The sequence below is a fragment of the Silurus aristotelis genome, assembly GCF_946808225.1.
Source record: "Silurus aristotelis genome assembly, chromosome: 12".
In the NCBI taxonomy this organism is placed as follows: Eukaryota; Metazoa; Chordata; class Actinopteri; order Siluriformes; family Siluridae; genus Silurus; species Silurus aristotelis.
In genome coordinates this window covers 3028141-3051230 of record NC_139585.1, presented here as the reverse complement: position 1 = coordinate 3051230, position 23090 = coordinate 3028141, and the positions used below count along the sequence as shown (strand labels likewise).

At 39.9% G+C, this 23090-nt stretch overlaps 1 protein-coding gene across 5 annotated transcripts in view; it reads right to left on the bottom strand.

Annotated features, from left to right (window-relative positions):
- Window positions 1-268: 268 nt before the first annotated feature.
- Window positions 269-23090, bottom strand: part of mkxa (mohawk homeobox a) — a 49798-nt gene continuing 26976 nt past the window's right edge. For 4 of the 5 annotated variants that reach the window (XM_083557527.1, XM_083557528.1, XM_083557526.1 and 1 more), the window contains exons 6-7: window positions 8099-8132; window positions 269-6421 (exon numbers count right to left, since the gene is read on the bottom strand). In XM_083557527.1, coding sequence (XP_083413653.1) covers window positions 6226-6421; window positions 8099-8132 — 230 coding nt within the window. In that variant the 3' untranslated portion in view covers window positions 269-6225. The remainder of the gene's footprint in view (window positions 6422-8098; window positions 8133-23090) is intronic. The other variant, XM_083557530.1, reaches the window with a different exon arrangement.

The following is a 23090-nucleotide window of genomic DNA, read 5'->3' as shown; positions in this document are numbered from 1 at the left end:
TTATAAAATACTGAAATGCAGGGTGGTGCAGGGGAAAAGGAAATCTTGGGGCTAGATTTGTGTGAGATTTCATTCAGCCTCAAGGATACCTCATGCTAATACCTCATGCTAATACCTCATGCTAATATTTCATGTGTAAAAAATCAAAAAACATATTGGTTGAAGAGTCAGTTCTGATTCTTTTGTAATAATTTATAATAATCGGAATGATTAATTGTCAAGATTTGAATTAGTAATAGTCGTGTATATTCTTAAAAACCAACAAAAATTACATCTTCAAATGTTTATTCATCGTTCTGTGAAAGTAAACATAATTCCTGGGAAGGAGGGGGGACAGGAAACCAAAGAATAAATGAGATATTATGCATTTGGTCATTGGATAAACATCCAGTCTCTGAAGAAACCAAGGAACAAAAAATATATAACTTAACCATTGAAGAAATAAAAAAAAAAAAATTGTATGCTATCATCACCAGTCCATTTTTTTTTAATATTTTTTTTGCAGTCCATAATAATTTAAAGATGTTCCGAAGTATGAACGATGAACGCAACAATCGCCTTTTGTCCGTCATCATCTTTTCAAAAGCAAATATTGTCCAGGGGAATAATAATAATAATAAAAAAAACAAGTCCAAAAAAACCACGAAAAACTAATTACAGTACAAAAACTGGCAAATAAACGGGTTTAAAAAAAAGGATCCATTTTAGATGATGAATGTCTTCGCTTGGAACATCTTCCTTTCACCTTGGTCCAAAAAGTTCATTGTAGATTCAAAGCGTTGTAGAAATCCCTCCAGAAAGCAAAAGGGAGGATGTAGGCTTTCAAACGGTCTTCTGACTCAGAGCTGAGACACGCTTTACCAGCAGCATCGGTGAATAAACTGGAATGTTTCCTTTCACCAAAAAAAGAAAAGAAAAGAAAAGACAAGAAAAAGGCATGCATGTGTTCGCTGGATTGTGATTTCCATTTCTGAGCACCAGTGTCTGTAGAGTTCCAGGCTGTAAAACAGCACAGTTTAAACGATCTCGATCACGGGGATACAGTATGTGATGGAGTGTATGCAGCTTTTACAAAGAAATCTCTTTGGCATTTCTCACCATGAGCTCCGATGAGGTCTGCCGAACGTAAGACCAGAGGGCATGAAGGGAAAAAAGAAAAACATACACATGCAACAGTAACATAGGATCTACATGTACACCGTTCTGATATACACACAACCTTCATCTTATACTGCTGTCTTCTGTAAAGTGGCCCTGCGTCTGCATATATATATATATATATATATATATATATATATATATATATATATATATATATATGAGGAGATAAGTCCCATTATTCCCAAGGCAGTACTGCATGGTCTAAGTAAACAACGTCTTTACTATAACATAAATCACACCCCAAACTCACACACCCTCACAAACACCAAAAGTTTATACTTTAATTCAGTCTGAAACTGAAATAATACTGAAGTGGCGTTTCTTTTCAGAAGACCCAGTCTGTTAGAGACATAGCATAGTCTCGCATATGTCTATTTCTTACATCTTGTAAACATCATTTTCAGCCTTAATTCTCACCAGCTGCAGGTTTTCTGTAAAGCAGGCCAAGATTTCTGATTCTAAGCTGGAACATGTGAGAAGACAACACATTTATTACAATATAATACTGATAACAAGGTAAAGGTCCCTTCTGGTCACAATCCTCATTGTTTGAAAGAATGAAACCCGGCCAAGCATTGAAACTCTGGACTTTTCAGTTTCAGGATGTTAGATTTCTGTATTATGGAAATGATATGTGTATAGATGATAGTGATGGGAGGATCGGATCATTCTAGTGACTCGGTTGTTTGAATTCATCCAAATAAACGAATCGGGTTTTGTGACTTTGAACAATGTTACATTTTCGATAAGCAGAACGCGTCTACATACACGAACTTTGACTATAGTTCCAAAAATGTATACATGTATACATAACTGCATAGTGTACACGGATTTCATGTGACAAAAGATCAAACGACTCAGACCAAAGGACTTATTAGATGAACTACTCGATTCTGTTTCCTGTGTAATACACTGCATAGCATCTATGGGAGTCATGTGATTAGAGAACCAGCAACTTGGACTAAAAGAGACGAGCGATGATCGACTTAATTCTGTTTTCTGTACAGCACTAATAGAGAGAGTGCGCGATGCTTTGATCATGCATGTACGGTAGAAAATAAATGAATTGCACTATGAGACGACACGGTATTGAGTCATTAAATCATGTAGAGAACTTGACATGGGATTTGTCTGTTGTTACGTGGGGGTTGATTAGTTAAGTCTTTACTTGGAATTTCAAACTTGTCCTGTCCTAACGTGGGACTTTTGGGAGTCATTTGTCTTTATTCTGCACTTGTCATGCCTTTACTTAGGGTTTTGACTTGAGACTTATTCGTCTTTATTTTTAGACTCATCTTTACTCCTGAAATTCATGTGTCATGTCTTTAGTTGGGAATTGATTTAAGATTGGACTTCAGACTTGCACTTCTTCCCTTGGGACCTGACATGGGGAGCGACTGTAAAATTTGAGATGTGTCTGTCTTAAATTTAGACTTGTCCATTTTTACTCGGGAATCACCTTGAGACTTATCTCTACCTGAGTCATTACATAAGACATGGCATGGCGTTATTTAGGACTTGACTCTGTAATTCACTTTACTCTGAAGTGTCTGTGAAGTGTCATATCTGTCTTTATTTGGGGGGACTTCCTGTTTTACTCAGGACTTAAAACTTGTCCAGTTTTACTTGGGCCTTTAGCTTCAATGTGACTTGGTGCTTAAATATCTTTGGATTTGACTTAAGAGCTATCTATCTTTTTAGAACTTGACTCTGGAATTGTCTGTCTTTGCTCGAGGAAATTGCTTTTTTATTAGGACTTCTATTTTTATGCAGGATGTGACTTGAGACTTGCCTCATCTTTCCAGAAGACCTGATTTTGGAATCATAGGTCTTTATTGGGGAAGAGAATTAGTGTTTATCTGTCTGTACTCAGGGCCCGAGATATCTGATTGGTATATGACTTCTCTGTCCATATGTGGGACTTTTGGAAAGTCTGATCTGGGACTGGACTTGGGATTTTTACAAGATATTTACGAGATTTGTTTGTCTTTACTTCTGAACGTTACATGAAACTTGTGTCTGGCTTTACTTAGGACTTAACTTCAGAATTCTGCACTTGCCACTCGGCTCCCATGTCTTTAGCTGGGTACTGATTTGAGACTAGACTTGAGACTTGCAGTCTTTGCTTAGGACCTGACATGGGGCGTGACTTTGAACTTGAGATGTGTCTGTTTCGAATTGAGACTTGTCCAGCCTTGCTAAGGAATCACCTCGAAACTTATCTCTACCTGAGTCAAAATATAAGACATTTTATTTGGGACTTGACTTTGCAATTGCCTTTGCTCTGGAAGTGTCTTTGTGCGTATCTGCCTTTAATAAGGGTGACTTATTGTTTTACTCATGACTTGAGACTTTACACTTGTCTGTCTTCACTCTGGACTTGAGGCTTGTCCAAGTGGACCTTTAACTATGATGTGACTTGGTGCTTGAATATCTTTGGATTTTACTTGAGATATATCTATTATTGTTTGGGGAAATAGATTTTTTATTAGGATCCTTTACCCAGGACTTGACTTGAGACTAGTGCTTATCCGTCTCTACTCAGGACTTGGGGCGCCTGATTGGTATACGACTGTGCTTTGAATTTGTCTTTGACTTCACCTAGGATTTGAGTGTCAAGAGTTTAGACTCAACTCAGGTGAGTTTCTTAAAAAGTCACATGTTGATCGTTTAGACTAGAGGTCGACCGATTGATCGACACTGATAGTTGATTGCTGGAACTATTAGCTATCGTTAAAAAATCCATACTGATAGTTTATCCGGGTTGCGTTATAAAGTATGAGATCGGCTTCGAGAGGCGAATCACAGGTTTTTACACTCGAGACTGCATGCTGCGCGAAGAGCGCTATATTATATTGATTATTTATAATTCAGGACTGTTTTTTTTATGTTCAGTACTGTTTTTCATTTTAAAAATCGGTTGATTAATCGGGTATCGGCAAGTACGCTACAACCTAGCTTTCGGTATCTGTAAAATCCATTATCAGTCGAGCTCTACTTTAGACGATCGATTTTCTAGCACATATCACAGAATAGTTTGTCATCCAGCTGCTCAAATGGGATTACGCGGTGTCAGTAAGAGTAATAGAGATCGGCATGGTTGGCACACGCGACTGTTGAACAATGCCGTGTGTGTCTACAGGGATCAGGCTCACGTTGCATTAAAGCACCACTACATTAAACAGTTGATAATGACAGAACTTTCCCTGGTGTTTGGCAGATGATGGATAAATGATCTGTTAAAGAGACAAACCAGGATTATAATTGCAGCCATATGCTATAATTACAGCCTTATGTTTGTGAGCGTGTGCTTGTGCATGGACGTGTGTCTTACTGAGTTACATCGCAGCAATTTAACACCATGTGTTTTGTACATCGGTTCTCAGCGGGAAGCAGACAGGTCTAGGGCAGGCAGGCACTTACGGTGCTTTTGATCTGCATCCTGGAGTGTCTGAGAACCAGGGAATGCACATAAATCCAAATGTGACCTGGGTGTCGAAGGGCACAGTATTGTTTAGCATCAGTTAGCAAGCATGGCGTGTAAAACTACGTGTTCGGTTATTGCTGGTTAGGTTGCTACTTCACATGCCATCTTATTATTAGGCACATGTTATTAAATGCTTAGTTTTAATGCATATCTGGCTGAACTGTTCTGCCCTACAAAAGCAGAAGGACAATGTCAAACCTTTACTTGATATCCAGCCAACTAAGCAGTAGCTAGGTCTTCAGATGGCGTGTTATTTCCATCCATAGCAGTTGTTTCCATTCAGTTTAATAAGAAGAAGTAAGACATACTTTTGCTATAGCAGGGCAGTACTAGCTCGCCAAGTCCTAAACTCACAATTCACAGAGAACGCAATACGGTCCAGACATACGAATTTCCAGTTTAGCAAACTTTGTACTTGACATGTGAATTTGTGCGCAGGAGGTTCTATGTACCTTATATACATCGCGGTGAGTCAAATCAAAAGCGATTAATAGCTCCATAAAGAAACCGTCAATAGTTTCGGCATTTTATGTGTAAGAATGTCAAACTTCCCGCCATTGTTGTGACTGCTGTCATGAGCTACGTCTCAGTTAGAAACCTCGGAACGATAAACAAGACAGATCAGTGTAGACATCTGTCTACAGCAGCTGTCTCGGATAGAGGTGGTCAGAAGCAAATCCGGGTTTTAGAAGGCACATGTATTCAGTGCGAATTTATAATAATTTCTCTTATTTCCTGACTTACTATAATGTGTCGTAACGTAAAAAATATTGTTGAGACATGGCCTAGCCTACCCAGGAGTCTTAAAGAACGGTGATCAGTATGCGCTAGTATACCGGTACCAATTAAACAATTTACAGTACATAATTTAGCAAAATAGAGCAATTTACAGTACTGTAATGCATAAACTATACTATATGCACTAAACTATAACTCTATCGTCATCGTAAAAATTAGAAAAATCTTTAGTCAATCATCGTAGTTCGAGGACTGTCTATATATATATATAAAGTGGCAAGGTCAATAACAAGGAAGTGTTGCTCAACTTCAAAAAGGAACACGTTGTATGTGATCGCATTGATGGTGACCAATCGCTGGCATAAACATGACACTGTGTACCGTATATGTATATATATATATATATATATATGAAGGTTCTGAACATTGGGATTTACATAGTGTGAATCAGAAGTGTAGACTCCAGGAACTGAATACCATGGTGTGCACTTCCCCTTTCTTAGTTTCCTAGTCTATGTGAAGGCACTTTGGCATGATAGAAAAGAGTATTAAAAAAAAAAGAAAAAAAAGTCGTATCAAAATAAGTTAACAATGCAAAAGTGTCTCGTTCCGCAATACTGTCGTTATCAACACTTATTATGAAAAGCGCCTGTGCATGATAAGAAAAGCACAAACCTCGGAACAACAACAAAGTGCTGCATTTAAGGGCACTTCATTTGAAAGTACAAAAAAAAATCTACTTCATATTCATAAGTACAACAAAATATATATAAAAATGAACACAAATTTTTAAGCAGATTCCCAAAGTCCCGTGATGCGTTTCCCAGACGAGGAAGCTGCTAGTACTTGTGCATGATGGGCACTTTGACAGTCTTGATTTCGGCTATATGAGAAGATTTCTGAATGATGCAGCTGGTGGTGCCTGCAGGAGCGCCATCTTTAGGCTTGGCCAAGTTGGTCAGCGCCATTGCGGCATTGATCTCCCGCCAGTACGTCTCGTCTTTTCCACGTCCTTTCTCTTTCGGAACGACACTGCTGAAGAAACATACATTTACAAAGCAGTGAGTTACAGTATGACGCAGCACATAAACCAAAAAAAATGGATTTGGATATACATTGTGTTACAATGACTGCAATGATTATGAACAGTTTTGCATTCAGTTGTCTAATAACCTCAACCATGACAGAGCTGAAATGAATTGATATAACAATATTGAGTGTTGCAAAGATGAGGACAATTTAAAGTCTGGTTCTTCTCAGGGTTTCTTCTTTAAAGTTCTTCCTTGCCATTGTCACCACTGACTGGGTCGTTAGGAATAAACTGATAGGGACTCATTTACAGGCAGCCGGTTCAGTACCTCAAAAAGTATTCACACCCTTAAATGTTTTGTATTTGTTTTAATCTGAAATTTATATGGACTTAATTGGTGTTATTCATAAATATAAAACCCTTATTGTTGGTATTTAGGCTCATTTCTGTCAAACTTTTGAATTAGTTCAGAATTTACTTGTGGGCAATTAAACGGTCCTGGGATCTAAATGTAAATACCCTGAAACTGTGAGAACCCAGAGTTTGTTAGAAAATATATAAACAAATATTAAAAGAAAAGAAAAGAAAGGTGGTTAATATTTGTCACGTGTACTTTACAGCACAGTGAATTTTTCCTTCACATATACCACCGATATTAGGAAGCTGGGGTCAGAGCACAGGGTCAGCAATGATACAGCACACCTAGGGCACTCCAGATTAAGGGCCTTTCTCAGGGGCCCCAAGAGTAGCAGCTAGGCAATAGCAGGGCTTGAACTCCTGACCTTCAGAAAAGTAACCCTTAACCTTCCAACTAGGGAAGTGGTTAAGACATTGGACTTATGATAGGAAGGTTGTGAGTTCAAATCCCAGCACTACCACTGCTGGGCTCTTCAGCAAGAAGAAACAGCAACATTGGCCCAACATTCCTTATCATCCTGAGATTAACTTCCCTACACTGAAGAATATTGTGGGTAGCAATGTGTTGTGGGGATGCATTTCATCAGGATTGAGAGCAACACGGATGATCATCGGTCCACTCGCGACACTTCAGATTCACTTCCCATCCATACTGGAGAGGTTCACAGCCTTCTGCAAGACCTTGTTCAACAGTGGTGTCCAACCATCTGACAGACCGTGAGCAATTTTGGCAGAAAGAGTTGGCAAAAATATGAGAATCCAGATGTTTAGCCTCTGTGTCACAATACCAGACTATTTTTGCACCTTTTATTTCCCCCCAAAAAGTATTTCATATTGTGTAACTCAAATGCTTAAAACCAAATTAGAGAGCATTTCAGTTCCAGGTTGCAACATTACATAATGTAGAAAAGGTCAAGGAAAGGAGATCGCGGTGGAAAGTACGTGAACAAGAACGAAATGACACAGCCAAATAGCTCTTTAATGGCAAAAAAATGAAAATAAATCAGGGTGTATACATGGATTGTTGGCTCGTGCCTATGAGAATTTTGCTTTCGGTGGATTTTAGAGGATAATCAATAACCCTGGGCAATTTGGGAGAAAATGAACAGCTAATGCTAGTGCTTAAATCGTACTTACAGTTCTCAAATTTATAAATGCTTTCCTAATATGATTTTTTTTTGTTAGCCAGGCTTTGAAACTTGCATAGCATTTGTATGTGTGTGTGTGTGTGTGTTGCAGTGCAATCAGCGAAACACACTTCTTACCCGTCACATTTGGTTGATCCATGATCCACAGCCTCTGCAAACACAACATCAGAACAAAGCTAAGTGTTAAATGCAGTTCGCCTCAGGTTAATGGTGATGGATAGCATCATAAAACTCATTTTCAGGATGTGTGTGAGAGCGAGGGAGGAAAAAGATGAAAAGTGTTGATGTATAGACGGGAATAAAAAGTGAAGTGAAAAGTGATTGTTCAAACTTCGATTCTGAGAAGTAAATCACAACAGACACACCGACTTCGTGGCTTCAGGGTCCTGTATGAGGGCCGATCATAATAGAAGACCACACCCACTGAATCTCTTGAAACTGGCATATGAATATTATATTGTCTAATTTTCCATACAATCTTATTTCTAGCCATAAAAAATACATTGATCTTATTTTTAAAAATAAAATACTTGTATTTACTAAGTAAGTAAACCTTAAAGTTACTTATTTGACCTGCGAAATAAACTTAATTACCACCAGAGTCAACATTTGAGGCTGCATTAATCTTTTACTTTAGTAATTTAGTTGTTTTAATGTAGTAATTTGGTTTTAAGGTTGCCCAGTAAAAAAAATGCTCAATTACACGTACAGTAGAATTTGTTTATTAGTATTATTCATTCCAAATGCGTGCTTTATGTCAACGCCAACACATTTATTTACAACCTAATAACAAATTAGTAAATATCACACTCTTTCCAAACATTATCCAGAGCGGTTATTATTTTATTGTTCTGTAGTTTGATTTCGGTTTCTTATGTTGAAGATTTTTCAGTGTTCAGAAATGACAAAAAAAACTCAATAATGTTTAATATTTTAATAATTATATAATTATATATATAACATATATATAGGTTTAAGTATTTCGAGAAGCAGCAAGTAATGCTTTGTTTTTGCATTAAAACTACTGTGTGTCGAAAGACAATCGAATAAATAATTGAATAAATGATTCATTGCATAAAAAACTTTAGACAATGTGCATGTAGCCGTGCTCTCGATTTTATTAGTGCAATAATGCTTTTTATTGTGAAAGAATAAACTCATTTATGCATTTGTTGTGCAATAATACTTATTTTTTTATTAATCCTATTTATTTTTTTATTAAAAGATGTGCAATAGCACTTTTTATTCAACTTCTTTAATTTTTATTTTATTTTTTTTACATTGTATTTATTGTATTTATAAAAATGTGGAAAAACTGGAAGCTTCTGTCACTCTGTAAGTGAAAACATACTTGTTGTCAAAAAGGTCCTTTTCCTGATTCTGATTCTAATAGTGATCTTGTTTTTAGCGTAAATGCTTCACTGTGTCTCATTTGTGTCTCATTTTTAGACAGAGTGATAAAATGATGACGATTCTTAAATTAAGAGAAATTAACAATTGAGAGAAATAATTAAATAATTAATGAGATAAATAATTAGAGAAAGATATAACAAGCTACTTTTGAGTTGACGAGACTAAATCTTGTTTTTTCTTGGAATAAGTGTTTTAATGTTTATTTTCAGACATTTAGTTTTTTGCTGAAGACTAGATATGTTTTCTTATTTCAGGAAAGCTTACCGAGTGGAATGATCTCACTGCACTGGCAGATTTGACTTATTTCTAGTCTGAATCTTCTTAAATCATGCATTTATTTCTTAGATTCAGGCAATTCTTTTTTGCAGTGTATAGTTTCACTCTGTAGCCGCACTGAGAAGATGTGAAGCTGTAGCTAAAGCTTTATCCAACTGTTCCAACAGAACATCTTCTTTCCCAAACCTACAAACGTCTGATGAAAAATCTGAACTCGTCTCAGGAGACCTCAGTTCTCGTCTTCTCATTCATCCCTTCTACTCTCTCTTGGATCAGGACTCCAGCACGGCGCATTCGAACGCTAGCCAGACCCGAAAGGAGCCAAACAGCACCTAATCATAGCCAAAGCCTGGCTTGCGTTGCTGCTAATCTCGTTCTTCTCCCCTTTTCTCCGCCAAAAAAGATGGCACATGTGCAGAGTCTGTCTCAGAGCACATACCAGTACCAGGCCAAGTCTGCCTCAGGTCAATATGAGGCTGATTACCAAATTTCCTGTGGTTCCAGTGCCTTAAAAGTCAGGGATTTTACACTACTAGGAAATGATCCTGGAGACAAAACACCTCTTAACTTCATAACCTTCTCCACCATATACATGGACCAAATATGTCCACCTTGAAAACACGACAGATATATGTCTGTTTTTTGTTTTGTTTAGTTTTTTTTGTATATTTAATGGAATCCTCGTACAGATTTACTGCTGCCTGGATGGAAATCTTGATTTCTTACTTTCACACCGTCTTATCCATCGTCTCCAGCTCCCTCTGCGTCTTTCAGCAGGTGACTTATCTTCACGTTCCAGCGCGAAAGCTCTAAACCCGACGATTGTTAACAATGATCATCATCATCAGCCGTCCTGTCTCCAACTCGTCGGAGAATTCGCGATTCTTTTCGACTCCGAGCTAATCCAAACCACATTTTTACGGCGTGAAAAACCCTCCCGCAAAGGCTGCAAACTTGTTCCCTGCGCAAACGTTATCGTCAGGAGAACAACAGAAAGAGAAAGAGAGAGAAAGAGAATACACCCTGAATCATCTCCATTCAAAACACCCACTGAACACCAGGCTAGCTCAACGTCCACACACCCGAGGATAAATAAAACTCTCGGCTGAAAATAAACACGAGACTCCGACCAGCAGAATTCGATTTGCAAGAAATGTGAGGAAACTGTTCGCTGGTTCAAATACTAAGGAAAACTCTGTCTCAATGACGCACCACGGAAGCGGAAGACTGCAGGTATTTTGTGGGTGGATGTTTATACCTAAACTCAGAAGAAAAACGAATGCTAAAAGAAGCTTGTATTGTCCATCAATGTCACGCTCATGCTAGAACAATCCACTACACACCTACTGACATGCTAGGAGTTAGAACAAAAGAATAAATACAGGCAGTCCCCAAGTCACGATGGTTGAACTTATGATTGGTTCATCTTACGATAACAATAGTGATACAACAAAACTGTTAAAATACATTATGTTTTATGCAGCAGACAAAAAAAACAGTGTATATGCTTTACGATACGTTGAGACACTCCCAGGATGTGAGATGCCTTACTCTCGCCAGCAGTCAACAGAGTACGCGTACTTGTTTTATGTGTTACTAGTGTTTTAAAGCCCAATTTTAGCTCGTCTATCTACTTTATATCGCCGTTGCCGGACACTAAACAGAGCGCAATATTTAGTCCAATAAGATAGAGGTGTGATTCTTACCACTCGTTTCGTTCTGCTCCGCCCTCCACTCGCAAAACTGCCACATATATTGTAGTTTGTACATTATGGTACTGTACATTGTTCTGTTTTGCTAAATGATGTACTGTAATTGAATAAATGATTAACAGTATACTACCCCCTACTGGTCACCATTCTTTAAGACTCCTGGGTAGACTAAACCAAATTATGATCGAATCATCATAAGTCGGGAAATACCTGTTTATGTGATGTTTGTAATGGCGACAAAATTCGCCCCATGCTACTGCAATTTCATGGCAAGATGTTCATTATTCATTAAAAAACTTTCTTTCGGCTTCTCCCATTAGGGGGCGCCACAGCAGATCATCCGCATTTTTGATTTGGCACATGTTTTTACGCTGGATGCCCTTCCTAATGCAACCCTCCCCCTTTATCCGGGCTTGGGACCGCCACTAAGAGTGGCTGGGGTTGGTTCCCTGACCCGGGATCGAAGCAGGGCCGCATAAGTAGCTGCTTAAATCTCATTAAATACCTTTAACTTTGCCCCAAAGCAAAACCTTCCATGTAGCTAGAATTAATCTTGAGCAAAAAATGCTAAGAAACGGAAATATGATAGATTTGAGCAATTGAGGGTTTAGGGCCTTGAGCAAGGACCCATTGCTGATAGAGTTTAGTCCAGCGGAGAAGGTCTTTCTGGCCCTGACGACCCTGAAAGGCCTTCTCCGCTGGCCTAAACTCTATCAGAATCACTGTCTTACATTTTACTGTTTTTTTCCCCCTTATACCTATATATAAAATTATAATCTAGCAGGTTTACAATAACGTCAGCATTTTCCACGTCCTTTTTTTGAGTCAGAGCTCGCATAACACATCCGTAGCAAACTGCACAAGTTCAAATATATTTATGTGGATTTAAGCTGGACATCGTGAGGAAAGGTCAGCCCAAATGGTTCAAAAGAGTTGTGAAGCTTTTTTCATAAACTATTTCTACTTTTTGTGTCATGAAAAACATTCATGAAATGCAGGGAAACCCCAGACTCTGATGTGAATATCGATGCTTCTGCTACAGATGATGTATGTGGAGGTGCAGTTGTGGCTACAGTGAAAGGAGACGTGTTGAATTGTTCATTGAGTTTCCTGCCTTAGTGATAACATTTATTCTCACTGTATGAGATTCCTGTGTGTGATGCAGCGCTCTGTTCTACTGAGCTGCTCTATAATACTGATGCGTTTTACAGACGTGGCGTCATAATGATAGGATTAAGAGGTGGATTAATTCAGATAGAACACCACTCAGGGCAGGGGGGTGAAATACACAGCCCCCTACTGGTATAAGATTTCTGTAGACTGCATAATAATGAAGACACATAATGAAATGATGCAAGTAAGCATAGAAGAATAAAATGTCTTCAGCATGCAATATTAGTGTAGAACAGCATTAGCATGCTAGAGCAAGATGAATTGTGATTTGGCAATTGTGATTTTCATGTGGAATAGGAAGAGAATATGGAAAAAGAAAAAAGGCCAACTTGGGATGCTAATTTTGGAAAAAGGAAGCTTGAGGCAAGCACACATAGATATAAGCATATTATATATACATATATATGTAAGTCTCAGAAAAATTTTCACAGGCCATCTTTCACCATAAGACCAAAACGACTTCCTTCTTTGAAACTATCGGTTATCTTTCGTGTGAAAGAGCCCCATTAGTAAACCATATACCAGGCATCAAGAGTTATTCATCCAAAAACTAATAGCCATGGAGGAATTCAATTTTCTTTTTTATTTTGAAACTAAAGGCATCCCCTCATAAATTGAATCCATGTCAGCTCCCACAAATTGAGATTTGCAGACTCGTACACCACTTTCAGCCAAAATAAATCCAGTTGTTTCTCTTTCATTGTACCTCAGAGAAACTGGACATCCAAAACCTGTTCAGCCTCAGAAATGAAGAAATTCACTTCACAGTTTCACAGGCCATTTACAGCTTTAAAAATACTCTCCATGATAATTGTTTTGTTGGGTTTTTTTTTTTTCATTTTCTTTTTCCAAGCAGCCTTTTGAATGAGTGGAATTTCTCTGTATTTACAAAGGAGGCAATGCCATTTCCTGGCTAAAAATAAAAAAATACAATAACAATCATTTCTCCAGTCCAGTCTGTACAGGTGCCAGATAGTAATAGGACTTTTACTGGGTCATGACTCATACAGGGTGATAAGATCATTATCACTATCACTATCATTACCTGTATTAATTTTTATAGTAAAGACAGAGTCAACTGTTGTCACAAACTAATGAACCTGAGTTTTAACTGTGGTCATGTACAGTACACTGAAACACTGGCCTGAAAAAAAACCTGTTCATTTTTATTTTCTGTATATCTTTAATCATTAATGCAAACTGCTTTTATCTTTTATTTCAATTCAGTCAGCTGCATTTATTACTGCAAGTATTTTTGGTATGTTGTGGCATTTTATGTGGACTTAAAGGGGTGTGTCCCCATTAACATGCACACAAGTCTCCTTAAAAGGGTATGTCCCAATACACACAAGTCTCCATGAAAGGCTGTGTCCCCATAAACACATATACACACACAATTCTAATTATAGGAGCCTGTACCCAAAAACATACATGCACCTTAAAGGGGCATGTCCCCATCAACACACATACACACAAGTCTTATTATAGAGGCATGTCCCCATAAACCTGCATGCACTAGTCTCCATAATGCATGGGCACTTTATAAGGGGGTGTGTCCCGTTGGACATGTGCACAAGTCTCCCTAAAGGAGCATGTCACCTTTGACATGTGCACAAGATTCTTTAAGGGGGCGTGTTCCCATTAACATGTGCACAAGACTCCTTAAAGGGGCATGTCTACAACTGACACACACACACACACACACACACACACATAATTATAGGTGTGTGTGTATATAATTAACACGCACACAAGTGTCCTTAAAGGGGCATGTCCACAATCAACAAACACAATTCTTCTTAAAGGGGCATGTCCACAATCATCATCACACACAATTCTCCTTAAAGGGGCATGTCCACAACCAACACGCACACAAGTCATGATAAATGGGCATGTCCACAATCAACACACACACACACACACACACACACAAGTTTTCTTAAATGGGCATTTCCACAATCAACACGCACACAATTCTTCTTGAAGGGGCATGTCCACCATCAACACACACACTTCTACTTAAAGGGGCATGTCCAAAATCAACACAATCAAGCAGTTTCCACACACACACACACACACACACACACACACACACACACACACACACACACACACACACACCCTTACCGTGTACCCATGAACACACACTTGTGGGGATATATCCCCATCAGCACTCTCATTTGTACAGCTTTGCATTCTCATAATAAAATAAAAAAAGACCTGAAAAATTTCATACAGACCCTCGGTGCAGTTTCCAAACTCCGTTGCCTAAAACATCTAAAACTCAGATTTTTCAAAACAGCAGTCTTGCAAAAAAAAAATTATAAACCCTTCATAAATCACTGTAGTCTTTTACTATTGTGCTGGTTCCGTCTTTCTACATTTCTACTGCTTGCTACTGGCTGTGAGTGTGTGTCAATGCTCAGGCTGTGTTATACGAACACCCGGGAAGCTGGAAGCTGCTCCGTAAACCTGCAGAGAAAAGGAACTTTTCATAAAGCAGGTCCCAATTGCTCCAGCCCACTCACCCCTTCTTCATGGGGAGAAAGAGATTATGATGTTTCCTCTTCACTAACCCCCTATGCTTTCTAATCACTAAGCTTCCATGTCCCCTTATCACTAAGCCCCCATGTCCCCTAATCACTAAACTCAAATATCCCCTTATCACTATGCTTCTATGTGCCTTAATCACTAAGCTTCCATGTCCCCTCTTCACTAAGCCCCCATGTCCACTCATCACTAAACTCAAACATCCCCTTATCACTAAGCTTTCATGTCCCCTCATAACTAAGCTTCAACTAAGCCCCCATATCCCCTAATCACTGAGCCCTGTCTCACCCCATCACTAAACCCTCATGTCCCCTCATCACTAATTCCATGTCCCCTCATTACTAAATTCCCATGTCCCATCACTAAGCCCCCATGTCCCCTCATCAATAAGCTTTCATGTCCCCTCATTACTAAACTCCCATGTCCCCTCATCACTTATCCCACATGTGCATTCATCACTTAATCCCCATGTCCCCTCATAAGTAAAAACACACATCCTTTTTTCACTAAGCCCCCATGCCCCCTCTTAACTAAGCCCCCATGTCTCCTCTTCACTAAGCCTCCATGTCTTGTTCATCACCAAGCCCCCATGACTGCTCACCAGTAAACACACATGTTCCCTCCTCATCAAGCTCCCACGTCCCCTCATCATGAAGCCCACATGTCCCCTCATTAATAAGCTCCCATATCCCCTCATCACTAAACTCCCATGTTCTCTCATCACTTAGCCCAAATATACCCTAATTACAAACCTCCCATGCCCCTTCATTGCTTAGCTCCCCTGTCCCCTCATCACTAAGCTCCCATGTCCCATCCTTACTAAGCCCCCATGTACCCTCTTTACTAAGCCCCCTCCCCACTAATCACTAATCCTGCATCCCTTCATCACTAAGCTTCTATGTCATGCCATCACTAAACACTCTTGTCCCCTTATCACTAAACCCATGTCCCCTAATCACTAAACTCCCATGTCCCATCACTAAGCCCCCATGTTCCCTGATTACTAAACCCACATCCCCTTCTTATTAAACTCCCATGTCCTCCAATCACTAAGCCCACATATCCTGTTATCACAAAGTCCCCATGTCCCCTCATTACTGAGCTCCCATGTCCCCTCATTAATAAGCTCCCCTGTCCCCTCATCACTAAACACACGTGTCCCTTCATCACTAAGCCCTCATGCCCTCTCTTTACTAAGCCCCTATGTCCCCTTATCACTAAGCCCACTTGTCCCTTCATCACTAATCACCCATGTCTTATTATACCTAAGCTTCCATGTCCCCTCATTACTTAACTCACATATCCATTAATAAATGCCCATGTCCCCTAATCATTAAAAACACACGTTCCCTTATCACTAAGCCCCCATGCCCCCTCTTCACTAAGCCCCAATGTCCCCTCTTCACTAAACCTCCATGTCCTGTTAATCACAAAGCCTGCATGTCCTCTCATTACTAAACCCATGTGTTCTCCTCATTAAGCTCCCATGTCCCCTCATCACTAAGCCCACATGTCTCCTCATCACGAAGCCCCCATGTCCCCTTATAACAAAGCTACCATGTCCCTAAACACTAAACACATGTCCCCTCATTACTAAGCCTCCATGCCTTCTCTTCACTAAGCTCCTATGTCCCCTTATAACCAAGCTACATGTCCCTTCATCCCTAAGATCCCATGTCCCCTCATCACTAAACACACGTCCCCCTCATCACTAAGTCCCTATGTCCCCTTATCACTAAATGGCCATGTCCCCTCATCCACAAAACCCACATTCCCTCATCACTAATCACCCATGTCCCCTGCTCACTAAGGTCCCACGTACCCTGATCACTAAGCTCCCATGTCCCCTGAGCACTAAGGTCCCATGTCCCCTGATCACTAAGGTCCCATGTCCCCTTTCTAAAGTTTCGTTAGTCCTAAAACATTAGAAACATTTAAACACATAAAAAAGAGGCTTAAACGCATTTCTGAGCTCTCATGCACCTACAAAAGAGATCTTCTTCCTAATCCCAGATTGGACTCAAATGATCAGATTTACTTTACAATGTTTAAAAATAAAACCTCTGGCAACATCGTTCACGCCAAATGTGTGTCAGTAAACATATTTTTAACCGCACTCCAACCCTTCGAGCACATCCATTCTTTTCCCCCTGGGGTTTCTTCACGCTGATGGAGAGACTCCGAAGCTTCAGAGTGAGAGGTGAGTCAGTGATTACTCAAACACAGAAAATGGGAAACGTGTCTTACTCATATGCTTTTTCGCTCTTCTGATGCCATAAAAAAGCAGATTTCGGAGTGGAACTGCCAACAGATAGACTGTCAAAACATAATTCTTCTTCTTCTTCTTCTCCTTGAACAGCAAATATTTCCAGTCGAGTAATTTTTTTGTTATTTGACAGCATTAGCTTAATGACAAAGAATCGGAATCAATCCGTGTTTAATCTGTTCAATCCGTATCTGTCTCGGAATAAAAAAGAACACATTTTTTTCCCGATTGAAGTGGAGGGCACGGCATATATGATGTCTGATGATATCTCCCAGGTTTCATGTTCAGAATTCGACGGGGTTGGGTTGCTACTCCAAAACTCTCCCTCCTCCTTTCACAGATGTGCTTGGGACCATCCATGGAAGAGTACATTATCTCCATTCCCACAAAAGAGCACCCGTGGGGAGGTTAAGGGCCTTGCTCAAGGGCCCAGGAGTGGCAGCCTGGTATGACCTGGACTCACCTGGACCCACAAGCACCATTGATCTAATGTCTTCCAACTTCAAAGATGTTCCACTGGATTTTGTAGGGATTTGAGCTCCTTGAACTAAAAGGGTGTTAGTAAAGGAGGTAGTGATGAAGGTGAGGAAGTGAGAAGTGCAGTCAGGGTTTATATTCATTTATGCTCACCAGGGTCTAGAGCTCTATAGCGGGTGTCTTAATATTTTTGCCAGTACAATGTCATTTTTTCCCCCATATTTTATTTTTAAGAATGGGAAATGCCTAATGAGAAAAAGCTGAGAATTTGGGTTTCGCGAGACTCAACAATCCGTGTTTTGATTTCCGAACGGATAGGGATGAAAATATCATGATGCATGGATTAGAATCATGTGGATCTGCACGGGTATGCTGAAGAACAGTCCACCTCTGAGTCTGTGCAGACATTCCTACAGACACGTGCCTGGTCCTGCACTCACCCTCCTCCAACCGTGACTGCTTTAGATTCAAGTGCCCAAGCTCGGACAGTTTCTCAAACCTGCCCATCCATCCATTCATTTACCTCTCCAGTCGATCAGAAAAGAGAAGATAGAGATAGAATGTGAATGGAATGTGGAGTATTAGTCAAAAAGCCTTAAAGTTTAAACCTCAAAAGATGAAAATCTTTTCAGTAGAGTCTGACACCTTCTCAACTTCTTTAGAACATAAAATGTAGATGAAGATGGCATGGTGTTTTTGGATGTGCTGGCATGGAATTTTCACCCAAACTTGTTCCAACATGAAGAAGCTCCTATGCACTAAGTACCTGAGTTCAAGATCTCCTGCTACAAAGCTCTGACCATCAGTCCTATTGAACATGAAGGAATGAATGTGAACGCTGACTGAACCCCAGGCCTCCTCACCTCATGTATGAAGGAGCACAAATCTCCACAAAATCTAGTGGAACATCTTCCAGGAAGAATTAAGCTGCTTATAAGAGCAAATGGAGACTGAATGTGATTAGGGATGTTCAAAAAGAAGCACATAGCAATCTTACGGGTGTCGGGATGTAATATGTCAATATAATATATTCAGTTTGGTATTACTAAGAAAGTAAATTATAGTAAAGTATAATTGAGCAATTGTTTGATGTTTGCAATGTTTTCGAAACAAAGTATAGATTTTTTTTTTAAATCTATTAATTAATTCATATTTATATATATTAATAAGAATCAACCCAATCAGATATGTTGTTTATTTATAAAATAAAATTTTTTTAATTAAAATATTTTATAAAATAAAATAATAAAATTTAATATCTTTCTATTTATTTTAATTCTTAATTAATTAATTAAAATAATGTTTAATAGTAATTATTTAACTAATTTCTGAAGTTAAAAACCCAACTTAATTACACTGGGATATTTCTTTAGCTACAAACTTAAATCTCAAACACTAATATTTGATGTGTCTGCATTTTTATTTTAAAAAGATCTGTACATCCATACATCCTAATTGTTTTTTTTTCCCCGTGTGTTACTTTCACAGATGAAAATCAGAAGCCGGGATCTTCAGCCTCGGGTTCCTTCCCTTCTGTTGCTGCATTAAATTGGAAGCTCCAGTTCTCGCCAGAGTCTCTTAAAACTACTACCAGGTTTCTCTCGACAACACATTCCGAGCGCTCAGTGTCACTCGGGTAAAAAAAGAAAGACATGCTCAGGTCCTCAGTATTCAAATAAAGGAGGAAGAATGTAGAAGACACTTTCAGACTTCAGAAAACAGACAAAAAAAAAATGCTCTGTGTTCTTTAATAATGCCAGGGAGTGTCTGTGAATGAACTTAAGCTGTTGGCTTTTCCCATCCCTACACCGCTGCCAAGTCGGCGTGCCAACCCTCTCCACCCTCCCTTCATCAATCCCACTCGCACCTTTTTTCCTCCTCCGTCCTCTGTCTAGTGAACCCCACCTCGGTTCTGTCTTTCTCATTTTCGCCAGGATCGACTATTTTTTTCCTCTCAATAACTCTTTCGGTTATATTTTCAGACTGCCTCACTTCCTCACTCATCCCACCACTTCTTTTTCTTCTGCATCTCTCTTCAAGTCTTTTGTTTCCTTTGAATCCGTCTGTAGACCTTTCCAAACAAATCCGTCTCTTGTTCTTTCTACCCATCCCTCCCCTTCATTCGTTCCTCGATTTCTTTTAGCCTCATTCTATTGGCTTTATTAAAAGAGTAAGACTGCGCTTGTGGTAAAGACACTCAGGCTTATCAGGTCATGACATCACAAGGCTCATTCACCCAATAGGCTCTACGTGACACGAGCGACACGTCAGATCCCAGCGCTGTCTGGCTTTCATAGCGCTAAAAATCTCGCCCCGCCGTCCTTGTTTAATCCTGCCGGGGCCCATTCGACACATTCATCTCCAGCGTCTCTCGCTGTGTCGACGGCAGTGACATGTTCTGGGCTCGGGCGCTTGCTGGAAAGCACCGAGAAAGCGTGAGCAAACAGTGGCAGTATTGTGAGAAAAAGAGAAAAGAAAAGCACAAAAGGAAATTGCAGATTTGCCCTGGTGTGAATTCCGATCGACCCGGCCTCTCTGTAGCTTTTAGAACAAAAGAAGTCACTTACGGGCATGCAGGGAGAATTGTTTTTTCAGGAAGAATTACAGCCGTCTGATCCACCGAATATACACACAATACCTGCAATATACATTACAGCCTTCGGGGATGTATTTCACCATTGCTTTGCTACAGCCATCGAGTTACAGCTCCTTGCTCCGAAAAGGGGGAAAAATCTGGAATAATTTAGACCTCGCTCACCGATTGGAGTCAAATCCCAGGTCGATACAACCTTTTCTAAAGCGACATTCCAGGTAGGTTACAATAAAAGGCTTGTTATTAGAAGCTGTACTGAAAGTCCACTAAATAAAGAGAAGGTTCTGGGAAGATAGATAAATAGACAGACAGACAGACAATGTTTATTTCAGCACCTTTCTGCAAGTCTCTTATGGTGTCTATGCGAAATTATAACTTCTTATTGTTGAGTTCTGCATCCTGATTGGTCAGAAAGTGTCGATTTAGTTGTAACACGTTTTCGTTTCTATAGTAACAGCTGATTCGCTGAAATTTGTTTGCCGCTTTCCATGTAGCCAACAATAAATTCATTACACGAAGAAATACACGTTTTTGACGTGGTCATGTTTTTCTGAAAGGGGAAATTTAAGATTTGTATGTGTTGTTTTGGACATTTTGTTCCACATTTAGTCTACATTTGCAGTTATAATAACGTAAATTCTTTGGGGAATATGTTTCACTAGATCCTATGGTGATTTCAGGAGATTCATTCAGAAACATGGGTGTTAAAGTCAGGTACTGATGTAGGAGATGTGTGGAGGCCTGGGGTGCAGTCAGCGTTCACATTCATCCCAAAGGGGTTCAATAGAGGGTTTATAAGCAGCTCTTTAGCAGGAGAACTTCCACTACAACCTCATGTAAAGCAGATCTTCATGGAGATCAGGTTGTGCACAGAGGCACTGTCATGCTGGAACAAGTTTGGGTCTCCTAGTGAAGATAAAGGTAATAATAAGGATACTTATTTCTGTCTCTTTGTTACCCCTTTACTTTTCTATCGAGTTAAACATGCTCCTGAGGTACCACTGACCAGTGTTCATGTCCCTTTGTTGCTCTCCGGATCTGCCCATTTCATTCCAATGGTTCAGGACCACAGTTTGCGTGAACAGTTCTGCGTTTCAGCACCTGTCACTGAACAGCACCTCAACAATGATGAACTGTAATGAATGGATATTCGGTGATGAGGATGGGTTCCAATTTGGAGTCTGGTTCCTCTCAAGGATTCTTTTATAAGATGTCTCAGGGAGTTTTTTTTCATCACAGTCGCCACTGGATTACACATTACGAATAAAACTTATAACTATGAACTTATAGGCACTAAACGTATGCACTTTTTTAATACAACTTTATAACCGCTTTAGCTCTGTAAAGATGCTTTGAGACAACGTCCATTGTTAAAAGTGCTTTACAAATAAAACTGAATTTAAAGGCGCTTATCACATGTACATTAGTTATTTTCAGATCCCAACAATGTCAATTAGGGTCAGCCATGACACAGCAACCCTGGAGCACAGAGGGTTAAGGGCCGTGCTCAAGGGCCCCAAGAGTGGGGCTTAAACCTCCCATCTTTCAATCAGCAAATCAGAGACTTAACCACTGAGCGACCACTTTTTTAAGTTCTGGGGAAATACAGTGTGCAAGGCAGGAAAACACTTTGTATGATATGCCTGTTTCTTGAACTGCACCATGTGTGCGTGCACACACACACACACACACACACACACACCCACACACAACCACAACCGCACTCATTCCCACCTAAAGGCAATGTAGAGTAACCAATCCACCTACCACCATGTCTTTAGGATTGTGTCTCTCTGGATCAAGCCTGGACACTGCTGCTGCTCCACCACGTCCCCCTAAACCTCTCTGAGCGTATTAAGAACAGACACGAAACCTTCTCATCGCTTAAGCATGTCAGGATTCCTCCAGATGACACGCAATGACATCGATTTAAGAACCAGGCAGATCACAGGCTTCTGCCGGTTGCGGTCACGACTCTGAGTAGAAGTTAATGTGGAAAGATCGAAGAATAATAAGAGGACTGGAGCTCTTTAAACATCCTCTCATCTCCGTGTTTATCAGTGGCAGTAAACATACTAATCAACAACACACACACACACACACACACACACACACACACACACACACACACACACACCCCATGCCAGGGCCACATGGGAGGAGATGACAATGCAAAATCACTTAAAATGCAATTTAGCATGTGACTGTTGAATTTGGGCAACAAATATTTAATGTGCAAAACACCTCTTTTTTGGATCTTCTGCACAATGTTTGCACAGATATACTCTATATTACTATACACCAATCAGCCATAACATTATGACCACCTGCCTAATATTGTGTTGGTCCCCCTTTTGCTGCTAAAACAAAAGGACAAAACTAAAGCTAAACTAAATCGGTTTGAGTTACAGGATCTCGTCTGTTGGATCGGACCACACGGACCAGCCTCACGCGCATCAATGAGCCTCGTCCCCCACGACGCTGTCGCCGGTTCACCACTGTTCCTTCCTTGGAGCACTTTTGATAGACCACTGCAGACCAGGAACATCCCACAAGAGCTGCAGTTTTGGAGATGCTCTGACCCAGACGTCTAGACGTCACGATTTGTCAGACTCGCTCAAATCCTTATGTTTGACAATTTTTCCTGCT